The 16,538-nt window shown below is 47.6% G+C and overlaps 1 protein-coding gene across 1 annotated transcript in view; it reads right to left on the minus strand.

Annotated features, from left to right (window-relative positions):
* Window positions 1-278: 278 nt before the first annotated feature.
* LOC140200990 (tyrosine-protein kinase ITK/TSK-like) overlaps window positions 279-16,538 on the minus strand; it is a 39,279-nt gene continuing 23,019 nt past the window's right edge. Inside the window, exons 2-6 of the mRNA XM_072264627.1 lie at window positions 11,768-11,872; window positions 8,667-8,748; window positions 1,501-1,629; window positions 343-380; window positions 279-305 (exon numbers count right to left, since the gene is read on the minus strand). Of these exons, the coding sequence (XP_072120728.1) occupies window positions 279-305; window positions 343-380; window positions 1,501-1,629; window positions 8,667-8,748; window positions 11,768-11,872 (381 nt within the window). The remainder of the gene's footprint in view (window positions 306-342; window positions 381-1,500; window positions 1,630-8,666; window positions 8,749-11,767; window positions 11,873-16,538) is intronic.

The following is a 16,538-nucleotide window of genomic DNA, read 5'->3' on the forward strand; positions in this document are numbered from 1 at the left end:
AAGTGAAGTTGAGTGAAGTTAGCCCCTCTGGCTCAGGAGCCTGATGGTTGAGGGGTAATAACTGTTCCTGAACCTGGTGGTTGGGTCCTGAGGCTCCTGTACCTTCTTCCTGATGGCAGCAGTGGGAAGAGAGCGTGCCCTGGGTGCTGGGGGTCCCTGATGATGGATGCTGCTTTCCTGTGACAATGCTCTGTGTAGATGTGGCCCATGGTGGAGAGGGCTTTACCCGTGATGGACTGGGCTGTGTCCATAGGCTTTTCTGTTTGTGCACATTTGTGTCAGAAGATAGAGCACCAGGGGCATAACTGTAAACGGGGAGGGGGCAAAACGCCTCAGACTTACCTTGCTCAAGACAGGAGTGGGAGGAAGAGGCTTCTTGGCTGGAAAAGACAGAAAAGGACAATGTTAAGACAAATGCATTTGTGAGGACACTGCACATTGTCCGACAAATCATCTGCACTCTGAGGTGCAGAGGCCCCAACTGTCTGAGTGTGCAATGCACTATAGGTGTGTACAGTAAGTCACAAGGGAATGTCAGAACATCATTGACACAAGAGATTCTGCAGATACGAGAAAAGCTGCCGATGCTGGAAATCCAGAGCAACACACACAAAATGCTGGAGGAACTCAGCAGGTCGGGCAGTACTGTATCTGAGTGGACAGTCAACGTTTCAGACTGAGACCCTTCATCAGGACTGGAAACAAAGGGGGCAGAAGCCAGAATGAGAAGGTGGGGGTGGGGGGAGAAGTACAAGCCAGCAGATGACAGGTGAGACCAGGTGAGGTGGAAGGTAGGTAGGCAGGCAGGTAGGGGTGGATGATGAAGTAAGAAGCTGGGAGGTGTTTGGTGTAAAGGGAAAGGGAAGAAGAAGGAATCTGACAAGAGAGGAGAGTGGACAAGGCTTTTCATTGAGAGGGTGGTGGAGTACAAGCGAAAAGAGATTGTTCTTCACTTATCCGGCTGTTGATGAGACCACATTTGCAGTACGTTGAAGAGCGGTCTTCTTAACTGCCAGGTCAAAGGTAAACCGGACCAAACACACCACTTGGGGATGGGTGACCTTCTGAGGGAAGGTTTGACACACTGTATCTGCCTGTACCCCTCCCACAGTCCACATACACTCTCCCCACCCACTGAGTGTCCTTACCCACTAAATCCCCTCCCACAGCCCTCAGACACTCTCCCCACCCACTGACTCCCCCCCCCCACAGTCCACAGACACTCTCCCCATCACTGACTCCCCTCCCCACCCACTGAATCCCCACCCACGGTCCACAGACACTCTCCCCACCCACTGACTGTCCCCACCCACGGTCCACAGACACTCTCCCCACCTACTGAATCCCCTCCCACAGTCACAGACACTCTCCCCAGCTGGGTCTGTAAACAAATCCCGTTGCAGTTTGCCTGCCACGGTGAGTGATGTGGTGGCACTTTAGGGAGCTGTGCTGAGATTGGGGAAGGGGTCAATGCGCGGGAGGGATGTCGGTTGTACGTACAGTCGCGGTTTGGATCGTAGAGTTGACAGCCCATGGCCATCTTGTCGAGTTGAGCACAGCAGAGCCAGTGTCCTTCGGCCCAGAAGTTGGGATGGTATTTGTTGGTCAAGATGTTGTTGTTCTTTGATTCTGAAAGATAAAACAGATCGAACATGAGAAATGTAGAAACCCGAGCGAATCGCACTGGTCCTAGTGAGCTGAGTTCTCTGCTTCCCTTAACGTTGAGGGTGGGGAACGGTTGCTGGATTTTATCCCGAGGATAGAGAGCTACCTCTGGAGGATACCGCTGTACTGCGAAATACAACTCTATTGTGGACGGTCCCAAGCTGACTGCGAGAGGAGGAGGGATGGGCACGGGGCTAGCAACTCCATCCTGTAAAAACCCAGAGCTACAGCAACTACAAAGACTTCATCGCTGAAAGAGGAAGAATACAGTAAGAAGATGGGCTACATTGGAACTATGTGAAAGGACAGGCCCAGGACAGGGAGCTCTGCTGAGCTGCTGTCAGTGGCTTATGTCCCAGCAGGGGTAATCACTCAACAACTAAATAAATATTTCTAACAAGTATCCCCTCAGCCCACGATGCTTTAGAGAAAACAATCTATCTTCTCAATCAGCTGCCCATGAGACAGCATGTTAAATGCTTTATTGAAGTGTATGTAGCTGACGTCAACTATCCTCCCCTCATCTATCATCTTTGTCACTCAGGTACCCCAAAGAAAGCTGTGAGACTGGATCTCTCCTAAGCAAAGCCATGCTAGTTACCCCGGTCCCCCTGCTCGTCCAAACACAACCTCTCCTCAGTCACTTGCACTGTTTCACCGTATCCCCACAATCTGTTCAATGGCTCTGGGCCTGCACTCATGGGAGTTTAGAAGAATGAGGGGGGTTCTTATTGAAACCTATGGGATACTGAAGGTGCTAGATAGAATGCAGTCCTGATGAGGGGTTCCAGCCAGAAACATAGACTATTTACTCTTTTCGATAGATGCTGCCTGGCCTGCTGAGTTCCTCCAGAACTTTGTGTCTGTTGCTTGGAGTTCCAGTACCTGCAGATTTTTACATGTTTGTGATTCTACTACATTGTAAAGTTTCTTCGGGGGTTGCCCACCCTGAAGGAGGTCACGTCCTCCCTTCGACGGGAGTTCAGTGAAACCCTGTCTAATTGCACCCCCTCTGTGATCCCTGCTGCTCCCTGACGCTTCAACCATGTGCTTGCCCAGACCCACTACCACAGCCACGTAGTACCTGGTGGTCCCTGTCCTGTTCACTCTGGGATTCTCTCTCTTGCCTCCTGCACTGGACCTGTCTGATACCTCATCCTCTGCCAGATTCCCGCTTTCAATCACCAGTTCTTCGCCCTTCTCGCATCCAGCAAGGATCGGAAGATGGCCCGTCTACAGACTACAGAACCTATCGGTAGGCACAGATGACCCCAGAACCGGCCCCTGCTGCCCACCCTGGCAGTTCCAACGGTCCTGAGCAGATTCAGAACCCGGACTCCAGTGCCATCGATGTGGGTTGCAACAACCCCAGACATTTTCAAAGTACCTACTGCGCAACCTCCAACTCTGACGCCAGCCTGGAGCTTGACCAACATAATCCAGGGACCCTACATGCTGCCACTGGAACCCCAGTCTCCCGTTCCCTCACCACAATCCCATAAGACCACAAGACATAGGAGCAGAATTAGGCCATTCAGCCCAATGAGTCTGCTCTGTCATTCCATCATGTCTGATCCGGATCCCACTCAACCCCATACACCTGCCTTCTCACCATATCCTTTGATGCCCTGACAGATCAGGAAATGGTCAATCCAACGTCTCTCTGGTCCCTCTGTCAGCTCTTGAGTGCTTGGAGACTCCATTTTCCTCCCATCCCACCTTCCTTGAAAATCCCAATCCTCCTCTCTCCTCAGACTCTACCAACCGGCTTCACCCCTCTGATCCCAGCTCTTTCCGTACTGGGTCTTCACAATAACCTCTGACCTTCCACTCTCTGAGGCAGAATGTTCTGCCTGCAGTAAAGGCCTCCCCATTTTCTGGCAGTACCGACGATGTGTGACAGCTTACTGGTAAATCATAAGGCAAGAGATTCGACTAAATACATCTTTTCTGAAGAAAATTGTGGTAAACTATTGCTGTAGACATGAGGAGGTTGGTTCTGGGGATGAGCCGTGCTGGGGCATCGTGAGGGGTTCGAGCGGCTGGGTTCACTGGCACAGTTGGTATCACCACCAGAGATGGAGTGAGTGATTTGGGGAGGAGTCAATGTGGAAGAGTTTCAGTGCTCATCCACCTAACCCGTGTGAGAGGTTGGGTTGCTCCAAGTGCCAATCCGGTTCGGTGAGATTGAAACCGGCTTCAGGCTGGGCAGCCCATGTAATCGGGGGTGCTGGGATCCAGGTTCTGGAACAGTACACTACCCAGTGTTTGAACAATTGGCCATTGGCCCAGATAGACTGGAAGCCTGACTGTCAGGTATGGAGGCAGGGTACGGGCCAATTTCGCTCGCTCTCCCGGGATTATTTATTCCTTTCTTCGTGGCACCCAGGCTACGAACTGAGCCGACTGCTGTGTGATCCTGTCCTACTGGTGTGATGTGCTGGGGATCGAGGCTGGGGCCTGCTCTGATGCTCCAGGAGAAAACCTGGGACTCAGGATGCTATCCTTTGGGGTGCGTTGCTTTTCTCGCTCTCACTCTGCACAGTGAATTTTGGTCTTTTTTATTGGGTTATTCAGGTTTCTTGCTTTGCAGCTGCCTGCAAGCAGACTAATCTCAGGGTGCAAACACAAGGAAATCTGAAGATGCTGGAAATTCAAGCAACACACACAAAAAAATGCTGGTGAACACAGCAGGCCAGGCAGCATCTCTAGGAAGAGGTGCAGTCGACGTTTCGGGCCAAGACCTTTCGTCAGGACGAACTGAAAGAAGAGCTAGTAAGGGATTTGAAAGTGGGAGGGGGAGGGGGAGATCCAAAATGATAGGAGAAGACAGGAGGGGGAGGGATGGAGGCAAGAGCTGGACAGGTGATTGGCAAAAGGGGATACGAGAGGATCATGGGACAGGAGGTCCGGTAAGAAAGACAGGGGGGGGGGACCCAGAGGATGGGCAAGAGGTATATTCAGAGGGACAGAGGGAGAAAAAGGAGAGTGAGAGAAAGAATGTGTGCATAAAAATAAGTAACAGACGGGGTACGAGGGGGAGTTGGGGCCTTAGCAGAAGTTAGAGAAGTCAATGTTCATGCCATCAGGTTGGAGGCTACCCAGACGGAATATAAGGTGTTGTTCCTCCAACCTGAGTGTGGCTTCATCTTTACAGTAGAGGAGGCCGTGGATAGACATGTCAGAATGGGAATGGGATGTGGAATTAAAATGTGTGGCCACTGGGAGATCCTACTTTCTCTGGCGGACAGAGCGTAGGTGTTCAGCGAAATGGTCTCCCAGTCTGCGTCGGGTCTCGCCAATATATAGAAGGCCACATCGGGAGCACCGGACGCAGTATATCACCCCAGTCGACTCACAGGTGAAGTGTCGCCTCACCTGGAAGGACTGTCTGGGGCCCTGAATGGTGGTGAGGGAGGAAGTATAAGGGCAGGTGTAGCACTTGTTCCGCTTACACGGATAAGTGCCAGGAGGGATGGAGGGGGGGACAAATGGACAAGGGAGTTGCGTAGGGAGCGATCCCTGCAGAAAGCCGGGGGGGGGGGGGGGAGGGAAATATGTGCTTAGTGGTGGGATCCCGTTGGAGGTGGCAGAAGTTATGGAGAATTATATGTTGGACCCGGAGGCTGGTGGGGTGGTAGGTGAGGACAAGGGGAACCCTATTCCTAGTGGGGTGGTGGGAGGATGGGGTGGGAGCAGATGTGCGTGAAATGGGGGAGATGCGTTTGAGAGCAGAGTTGATGGTGGAGGAAGGGAAGCCCCTTTCTTTAAAAAAGGGCAACATCTCCTTCATCCTGGAATGAAAAGCCTCATCCTGAGAGCAGGTGTGGCGGAGACGGAGGAATTGCGAGAAGGGGATGGCATTTTTGCAAGAGATAGGGTGGGAAGAGGAATAGTCCAGATAGCTGTGACAGTCCATAAGCTTATAGTAGACATCAATAGATAAGAGGTCTCCAGAGATAGAGACAGAAGGATTAAGAAAAGGGAGGGAGGTGTCGGAAATGGACCAGGTAAACTTGAGGGCAGGATGAAAGTTGGAGGCAAAGTTAATGAAGTCAATGAGCTCAGCATGCATGCAGGAAGCAGTACCAATGCAGTCGTCGATGTAGCAAAGGAAAAGTGGGGGACAGATACCAGTATAGGCTTGGAACATGGATTGTTCCACAAAGCCAACAAAAAGGCAGGCATAGCTGGTTTCCAACAATCATTCGGATCTTCCCCTCGCCCTCGCACTTGCAAATCTCTTATTATCTCTTCTTTAGTTAGTCCTGACGAAGGGTCTCAGCCCAAAACGTCGACTGTACCTCTTCCTATAGATGCTGCCTGGCCTGCTGCGTTCACCAGCATCTTGTGTGTGTTGCAACCATCTCAACTTTACCACTCCTCTCCAATTCCAACCTCACTCCTTCGGAATGCACTGCCCTCCACTCTCTCCTCACTAATCCTAACCTCAGCATCAAACCCGCAGATCAGGGGGTGCTGTAGTAGTCTGGTGTACTGACCTCTACCTTGCTGAGGCCTGGCGATAACCTTCACACACCCTCGAAGGAGCACCAGACCATTGCCGCCCGCTCCATCACTGACCGTATTGACTCTGGGAATCTCCCACCCACTGCCAGCAACCTCATAGTTCCCTCATCCCGCACCTCCCATTTCTACCTCCTACTTAAGATTCACAAACCTGCCTGTCCAGGTCAACCCATTGTTTCAGCTTGTTCCTGCCCCACTGAACTCATATCTGCATACCAAGTCTCTGTTTTATTCCCCAGTTCAGTCCCTTGCTACCTACATCCATGACACTTCACACACTCTGCACCTTTTCAATGACTTTTAAGTTCCCTACCCACCACCACCTCACCTTCAGGGATGCCCAGTCGCTATTCACTTCCATCCCACAACAGGAGGGCCTTAAAGCTCTCAGTGTCTTTTTAGACAACAGACCCAACCTGTTCTCCTCCATCACCACTCTCCACCGTCTGGCGGAACTGATCCTCACCCTGAACTGATCCATTTCTCCTCTGGGTCCTCCCACTTCCTTCAAATAAAACATGTAGCCACGGGCACTCGCATGGGTCCCAGCTGTGCCTGCCTGTTTGTCAGCTACATGGAACAGTCTATGTTCCAAGCCTACACCAGTACCACTCTTCAACTTTTCCTACGCTACATCGATGACCACATTGGTGCTGCTTCCTGCACGCATGCTGAGCTCATCGACTTGATCAACTTTGCCTCCAGCTTCCACCCTGCCCTCAAATCTACCTGGTCCATTTCCAACACCCGCTTCCCCCTTTCGCGATCTCTCTGTCTCTATTTCTGGAGATAGTTTATCTACTGACGTCTATTGTAAACACACTGAATCTCACAGCTTTCCTGTCACTTGTAAAAATGGCATCCCCTACTCTCCGTTCCTCCGTCTCCACTGCATCTGCTCTCACGATGAGGCTTTTCATTCTAGAACAAAGATGTCCTCCTTCAAAGATAAGGGTTTTCCTTCCTCCACCAACAATGCTGCTGTCACTCGTATCTCTTCTATTTTGAGCACGTCTGCCCTCACCCCATCCTCGCACCTTCCCACTAGGAATAGGGTTCCTCTTGTCCTCACCTACCACCCACCAGCCGTGTCCAGCACATAATTCTCCAAAACTTCCACCATCTCCAACGGGATCCCACCACCAAGCACATCTTTCCCTCCCCCCACCCCCACCAGTCTCTGCTTTCCGCGACTACGTGACTCCCTTGTCTATTCGTCCCTCCTCACTGACCTCTCTCCTGGCACTTACCTTTGCAAGCAAAACAAGTGCCACACTTGCCCCTACACCTCCTCCCTCACTACCATTCAGGGCCCCAAACAACCCTTCCAGGTGAGGTTGACACTTCACCTGTCAATCTGTTGGGGTCATATACTGTGTCCGGTGGCTCCTGGTGTGGACTTCTGTATATCGGTGAGACCCGACATAGACTGGGAGACCACTTCGCTGACCACCTACCAGAAAAAGTGGGATCTCCCAGTGGTCACCATTTCCATTCTACTTCCCATTCCAATATGTCAGTCCACGACCTCCTCTACTGTCGTGATGAGACCACACTCAGGTTGGAGGAACAACACCTTATATTTCGTCTGGATAACCTTCTGGATTTATGAACTTGTTGTAGTGCCACCCCACTCCTTCGCCATTCCCCATTGCATTTCCCTCCCGCTCTTCTTCTCCTTACCTGCCCACCAACTCCCTCCAGTGTTCCTCCCCCTTCCCTTTCCTTCATGGTCTTCTGTCCTCTCCTATCAGATTCCTCCTTCTCCATCCAATCGACTTCCCAGCTCTATACTTCAACCACCCCTCACCTACCACCTTGTACTCCTTCCTCGCCTCCTCCTACCTTCTTCCTCGCCTCCTCCTACCTTCTTCCTCGCCTCCTCCTACCTTCTTACTCCGACTTCTCATCATTTTTTTTTCCAGTCCTGGAGGTTCTCAGCCCGAAATGTCAACAGTTCGCTCTTTTCTCAGTTCCTCCAGAAGCCTATGTGTGTTGCTAGATCAAATGGATGTGCAGAGGGTGTTTCCTGTAGTGGGGGAGTCTAGGACAAGAGGGAACAGCCTCAGAATAAAGGGATGGCCATTTAGATCAGAGACGAGGAGGAGTTTCTTTAGCCAGAGGGTGGTGAATCTGTGGAAGTCATTGCCATAGACGGCTGTGGAGGCCAAGTCAATGGGTATATTTAAGGCAGAGGTTGCCAGGTTCTTGATTAAACAGGATTTCAAAGGTGACGGGAGAAGTCAGGAGAATGGGATTGAGAGGGATAATAATTCAGCCACGCTGGAACGATGGAGGACATGACGGGCCGAATGGCCGAATCCTGCTCCTATGTTTGATGGTCTAACCCTCCGCCTCCGCAGCCCCTCAACCCAGCGTGAGGGGGGAGGAGTGAATTATGGGGGGGGGGTCAAAGGGACAGCCGGTGTGTGTGTGGGTTCACCGTTCCTGAACCCTGAGTCTCCCCTCACCTTCTTTCAGGGCTGTGACCCATTTCTGACGACTCTCCTTGCTCGGCGCAAACACGTACAGATAATAATTCTCATGGAAAACCTGTGAGAGAGGAGGGAGTTAAAAACACATCAAATCAACACCAGGTCAACATTCTTCTGCAAAAGTCTTGTGCAGGCGCACAAACTTTCAGCTGCATCGCTCTTACATTGTAAACGTCTGCCGGTAACGGTGTTCTTTCAGGTTCAGCTGCGGGAGGAGCTTCTGATTGTCAGCCTCCAGTTACATAAAATTCTTTACACTCTGTGACCATATATCCTCTGACCAGCCACTCCCATCCCCTCTGTCTGTCCACTCCCATCCCCTCTGTCCGTCCACTCTCATCCCCTCCGTCCACTCCCATCCCCTCCGTCCGTCCATTCCCATCCCCTCCGTCCATCCACTCCTATCCCCTCAGTCCATCCAATCCCGTCCCCTCCATCCATCCACTCTCATCCCCTCCGTCCACTCCCATCCCCTCCGTCTGTCCACTCCCGTCCCCTCCGTCAACCCACTCCCATCCCCTCCGTCAACCCACTCCCATCCACCCTGTCGAATCCACTCCCGTCCCCTCCGTCCATCCACTCCCGTCCCCTTCGTCCGTCCACTCCCGTCCTCTCCATCCGTCCACTCCCATCCCCTCCGTCCATCCACTCCCATCCCCTCCGTCCGTCCACTCCCGTCCCCTCCGTCCGTCCACTCTCGTCCCCTCCGTCCGTCCACTCCCATCCCCTCCGTCCAATCCACTCCCATCCCCTCCGTCTGTCCACTCCCATTCCCTCCATCCGTCCACTCCCGTCCCCTCCGTCAACCCACTCCCACCCCCTTTGTCGAATCCACTCCCGTCCCCTCCGTCCGTCCACTCTCGTCCCCTCCGTCCGTCCACTCCCATCCCCTCCGTCCAATCCACTCCCATCCCCTCCGTCTGTCCACTCCCATTCCCTCCATCCGTCCACTCCCGTCCCCTCCGTCAACCCACTCCCACCCCCTTTGTCGAATCCACTCCCGTCCCCTCCGTCCGTCCACTCCCGTCCCCTCCATCTGTCCACTCCCGTCCCCTCCGTCCGTCCACTCCCATCCCCTCAGTCCAATCCACTCCCATCCCCTCCATCCACTCCCATTCCCTCTGTCCGTCCACTCCCATCCCCTCTGTCCAATCCACTCCCATCCCATCCGTCCGTCCACTCCCATCCCCTCTGTCCACTCCTGTTCCCTCCGTCAGTCCACTCCCATCCACTCTGTCCATCTACTCCTGTCCTCTCTGTCCACTCCCGTTCCCTCCATCCGTCCACTCCCATCCTTTCTGTCCATCTACTCCAGTCCCCTCTGTCCAATCCACTCCCGTCCCCTCCGTTCGTCCTCTCCCGTCCCCTCCGTCTGTCAACTCCTGTCCCCTCCATCCGTCAACTCCCGTCCCCTCAGTCCATCCACTCCCATCCCCTCTGTCCATTCCCGTCCCCTCCGTCAATCTACTCCCGTCCCCTCCGTCAATCCACTCCCGTACCCTCTGTCTGTCCACTCCCGTCCCCTCCATCAATCCACTCCCGTCCCCTCCGTCCGTCCACTCCCGTCCCCTCTGTTCCAAGGGGAACTCTAACTTCTCCAGTCCATTCACAGAACTAAAGTCGCTCATCCCTAGAATCAGTTTATTAAGTCACATTTCCATGAAGGAATAATCTGCTGTCCAGACATCGAACTGCTTGCTGTGAGTTTGTGTCTGTATTATCTACCGTGTGAGTTCAGCCATGCCATATTGCTCGTTGTCTCATTCTGCCTTCCCGACAGTCCTCATACCCACTACCGTCACAAGACTCCAGACTCAACACCCAATGTGTTCAGTGCAGTATTGGGAGACTTCAACTGTGTTTCTCTCTCAACAACACTACCCACCTTTGGCCAGTGTCATACAAGAGAAAATAAAACACTGGATCTCCTGTATGCAAATGTTAAAGATGCATACAGCTCCACAGCTCTCCCCACACTTGTGAGATCAGAGCACAGCCATGTTCTTGTATAAGCCCAAAGTACAGAAACAGCTAGCTACCACCAAGACAAAGTGGTCTCGAGAGGCCATCAAGGCCTTGAAGGGCTGCTTTCAGGTTACTGACTGGCATGTGCTTTGTGAATCATATGAATTCTTCCACGTGCTCCCCAAAGCTTTAGACCACAAGACCATAAGACATAGGAGCAGAATTAGGCCATTTAGCCCTTCAAGTCTGCTCCACCATTCCATCATGGCTGATCCCGGATCCCACTCAACCCCATACACCTGCACTCTCACCATATCCCTTGACGCCCCGACTAATCAAGAAACTATCGACTTCTGCTTTAAATATACCCATGGGCTCGGCTTCCACTGCAGTCTGTGGCAGATCATTCCACAGATTCACCACTCTTTGAATAAAAAAATTCATCCCTTACTTCTGTTCTGAAAGCTCACCCTCAATTTTGAGGCTGTGCCCTTTGGTTCTGGATAATCCCACCAGAGGAGACATCCTCTCCACATCCACCTTAACTTGTCCTTCCAACATTCAATAGACTTCAATGAAATCCACCCACATTCTTCTAAATTCCAGTGAGTACAGGCCCAAAGCTGCCAAATGTCCCTCATATGTTAAACCCTTCATGCCCAAATTCATCATCTGGACTCTGTCCAATGACAATACATCCTTTCTGAGATATGGGGCCCAAAACTGTTGACAATACTCCAAGTGCAGCCTGACTAGTATTTTATAAAGCTTCAGCATTATATCCTTGCTTTTCTATTCAATTCCCCTTGAAATAAATGCCAACATTGCATTTGCCTTCTTTACCACAGACTCAACCTGTAAATTAACCTTCTGGGAGTCTTGCACAAGGACTCTTAAGTCCCTCTGCACCTCTGATGTTTGAACCATCTCCCCATTTAGATAATACTCCGCACTATTGTTCCTTTTATCAAAATACATCACCCCCAGCACTGTGATCCATCTTTCACGGCGTGTGGTACAGTAGGACACACTTTCTAATTGCTGCTTTCAAGGAGGCTGTGTAGGAGCCTGAAGACACATTGAACTCAAAGTCCCAGCAAACATGGACTGACCTGGAATGGATACTTGTAGCTGCAGGGGAGACTCATGTCAGTCAGCACGATCTCCACGCACTTGATCTTGGAGATATCGATGAATCCCTTCATCACGGACTTCTTCTGCAGGAACCAAGGTACAAACGTCAACAATAACCATGGCAATTAGACAGACCGGAACCTCACTACAGGGCAACTGTAGTGACAGTGTTGTTAACAGGTTGACACTGTTGTTAAGAAGGTCTATGGTGTGTTGACCTTCATCAACCATGGGATTGAGTTCAAGAGCCGAGAGGTAACGTTACAGGTATATAGGACCCTGGTCAGACCCCACTCGGAGTACTGTGCTCAGTTCTGGTCACTCACTACAGGAAGGATGTGGATGCTATAGAGAGAGTGCAGAGGAGATTTACAAGGATGTTACCTGGATTGGGGAGCATGCCTTATGAGAATAGGTTTAGTGAACTTGACCTTTTCTCCTTGGAGTGACAGAGGATGAGAGGTGAATTGGCTAACACATGAGGGCACAGTTTTAAGGTGCTTGGAAGTAGGTACAAGGGGGACGTCAGAGGTAAGTTTTTCACACAGAGAGTGGTGAGTGCATGGAATGCACTGCCAGCGAAGGTGGTCGAGGCAGATACAATAGGGTCTTTTAAGAGACTCTTAGATGGGTACATGGAGCTTAGAAAAATAGAGGGTTATGTGGTAGGGAAATTCTAAGCAGCTTCTAGAGTAGGTTGCATGGTCCGTACAACATTGTGGGCCGAAAGGCCAGTAATGTGCTGTAAATTTCTATGTTCTATGTTTCCAACATAGAAACATAGAGGGGGTTTACTTCCACTTTTTCAACTTACTTCTTACTACAAAACAACAAGTTTCACAGCATATATAATTGATAATAAACCTTATTCTGATTCTGATTCTGCATTCTTACCAACACTAAACTTCATCTGCCACCTCTCTGCCCATCCACTGGGCATGTCCACATTTTCTTGACCCAATACTGCCCTCTTTTTGTCCTCATCAAATACAGCAATTGGTTCCTGGACACTAGAGTCCATCACTCAATGAGAGAGGGCTAATTGAACTGTAGAAAGTTATCCAATCAGTAAAAAGTCAAACTCCAACAAAGTAACAATGATTGGAGGAGGGTGTGGGTCTGGTGTTACGTGCCTGACCCAGTGTGAGGCAGAGACCCTTAACAAAGGTAAACAGGACGATTCTCTTGGGGCACTAGATGGAGTAAGTCACATTTTGGCTTTGCTCCTCTCATTTTCCAATCTTTTTACCACCCTTTTACTATCTATATTCAAGTGTTTAGAACACTTTTATATGCTTGAACTTTGATTTTTAATCGCTAGAAATGAGTACCAGAGGGAAAAAGGCATTAGCCGAAGGCAAGGAAGCTGGTATTGGAAATGGCAGGAGAGAAGGTGACTCTGAACAGCTTAAGTCTCAACTCACTTTGGAAGCTATGTCAAAGCTCCTGGATGATAAATTCGATACAAGATTTTATAATTTGGAAGTATTGTTAAAGGAGATCGAAAGAAGACTGGGAGCACTTAAGCGGGAGAGTGAAAAACAACAATGGCAAGTTTCTGAACTCGATGAAGCTGGTAGACAGAGAGACCGCAAGCTGGATTTGTTGAAAAAGAAATTAACTTCGACCACTCAAACACTTGAACAGGGTAAAATTAAGATTATCAACCTGGAAAATCGCAGTCGTAGACAGAATTTGTGAATAATAGGACTCCGTGAAGACGTTGAGAGTGGCGACTTTACTAAATTTTTTTCTCAATCTTTAATGGACGTGTTCAGCTCTGAAGTTTTTTCTACTTCCCCTATACTTACTCACCCCCTCCGGTCTCTAAGAGCAAACCCCCCTAAAGAACTGAAACCTCGACCTATTATACCTCGATTCCACTACGTGCATAGCAAGGAGCATTTAATTCTAATTGCCCATCGGAAAGGGGTTATTGAACATGGAGACCTCAAGTTTCGTTTGGTCGAAGATTACAGTCCTGAGGTAATGCGAGAAAGATCGCTTTTTAAACTGGTGATGTCCGAGCTCTATCAAAGAAAGTTCCAACCAGTTCTGCTATTTCCAGCTTGCCTAAGGGTTGTTTCAGTGGGATATTATGGGACACTTTTAAACTATATATCTGTGGGCAAATTATTTCATATTCTGCTGAATAGAAAAAACGAATTAATAATGAAATACATACATTGGTTGATAAGATTAAAGAAATTGATAAAAAATATTCTGCTGCTCCTAATTTGGAGCTTTACCAAAAGGGAGCTGAACTTCAGATGCAACACAGTTTGTTATTAACATCCCGGATTGAAAATCAATTATTTAAAACTAAGAGTCAATTTTATATACATAGTGATAAATCAGGTAAATTACTGGCCAACCAATTGAAAGCTGCTTCAGCTAAATGTCAGGTTATTAAAGTTCGTAAACAGGATGGTACTTTGACAGTTGACCACGATGAAATTAATAAATCTTTTTAAGAATTCTATACCTCTTTATACCAATCAGAATTTTCTGATGATTCTATATACATGAAAATACATGAATTTTTAAGAAAATTGAATATTCTGAAATTACCACTTAATGAATGTTTAACATTAAATGCACCCATTATGGAAGAAGAAATAAAGAAAGCAATTTCCTTGATGAATTCTGGTAAAGCACCGGGCCTGGATGGATATACAGTAGAATTTTTAAAATCATTTTCAAGTCTACTTTCTCCTTGCTTATGTAGAATTTTTAAGGATGCCTTCTTTGTAGGTAAATTACCATAATCCTTTTATGAAGCATCTATTTCTTTAATTCCTAAAGAAGATAAAGACGCAACTGAATGTGCATCATATAGACCTATATCCTTGTTAAATGTGGACTCCAAAATTTTTTCCAAAACATTAGCAATTAGATTGGAAAATGTATTGCTACAAATTGTCTCTGACAACCAGACAGGATTTATTACATATCGTTATCTGTATTTTAATGTTAGGAGGTTGATGAACATATACTTCTTCATCTAAGACTCCAGAATGTGTTATTTCGCTTGACGCTGAGAAGGCATTTGATAGATTCGAATGGGAATATTTATTTAATATCCTTGAGAAATTTAATTTTAGCCCAAAATTCGTATCTTGGATTAAATTGACATATCATATACCTTTGGCTTCTGTACTTACTAATAATCAGAGATCCCCCTTTTTTAGGCTTTTTCGAGGTTCTAGACAGGGCTGTCCTTTATGCCCTTTACTACTTGACATTGCCTTGGAGCCCTTGGCAATCGCTCTTCGTGATTCACCCAATCTATTTGGCATTATTCATGGGAATGAGACGCATAAGGTATCATATGCAGATGACCTGTTACTATATATCTCTAATCCAGAGAAATCCATCCCTGCAGTAATATTACTACTTGCTCAGTTTAGTAGTTTTTCTGGTTATAAATTGAATATAAATAAGAGTGAGCTTTTTCCATTAAATATGCAAGTTCCAATCTATAGACAATCACCATTTAGACTGGTTACTGATTATTTTACTTATTTGGGTGTTAAAATTACTAAGAAGCATAAGGATCTATTTAAAGTTAACTTTTTACCCTTAATTCATCATGTTAAACAACTGGTTACTAAATGGTCCCCATTGTCCCAATCATTGATTGACCGAATCAATGCTATTAAGATGATTATTTTACCTAAATTTCTGTATCTATTTCAGGCGGTACCAATCCTTATCTCTAAATCCTTTTTTGATATTATTGATTCTAAAATTTCTTCATATATATAGCAGAATAAAAACCTGATTAAGTAAGAAATAGTCACAGAAATCAAAAAAGGTTAGCAGTTTGGCATTGCCGAAGTTTTGATTCTATTATTGGGCAATTAGTATTCAATGTCTAATGTTCTGGACACAAGATTTGGATGAAATTCAATGTCCATGATGGGTGAACCTCGAGTGAGAGTCTGTACAGGGGTTCTCAATGGCTTCTATTTTAGGGGCTTCGCTTCCCTTTGCACTTACTAAACTGAATAAACAAACAATTAATCCAATAATTAAACTTACAATACAAATATGGTTTCAATTTCGTAAATTTTTTGGATTGAATAAATTTATCCCATCAAGTCCTATTATATCCAATTTTTTCTTCCGACCATCCAGAACTGCTCAAGCTTTTCTTTTATGGAAAACGAAGGGAATAATATGTTCTCGTGATTTATTCATGGATAATTGTCTCATGTCCTTTGAACAGTTGTCTAATAAATATAATTTGCCTAGATCATATTTTTTCAGATACTTACAGATTAGAAACTTTTTGAATGTTATTTTACCTACTTTTCCGATATCACATCAAACTGAAATTACAGAAAACACGTTAGGTTTAAACCCCTATCAGAAGAGTTTAATAGCAATTGTTTATGATTTAATTACGAAAATACGTTTAGGTATTTCTGATAAAATTAAGAATGAATGGGAAAGAGAACTTCAGGTATCTTTACCTATAGAGAAATGGCAGAAAACTCTCCAACTAGTTAACACTTCTTCAATGTGTGCTAGTTAGACACCTTTGATACAACTTAAGGTGGTTCATAGGGCCCACATGTCTAAGGATAAGTTAGCTCGTATTTATGGTCATATAAATCCTGTCTGTGACAGATGTAATTCTGAGGTAGCTTCCTTGACACATACATTCTGGTCTTGCCCTCTTTTGGAAAAATATTGGAAAAACATTTTTGATATTATTTCAGTAGCTTTGCATATTGATTTACA

The sequence above is a fragment of the Mobula birostris genome, chromosome 7 (assembly GCF_030028105.1).
Source record: "Mobula birostris isolate sMobBir1 chromosome 7, sMobBir1.hap1, whole genome shotgun sequence".
Taxonomy (NCBI): Eukaryota; Metazoa; Chordata; class Chondrichthyes; order Myliobatiformes; family Myliobatidae; genus Mobula; species Mobula birostris.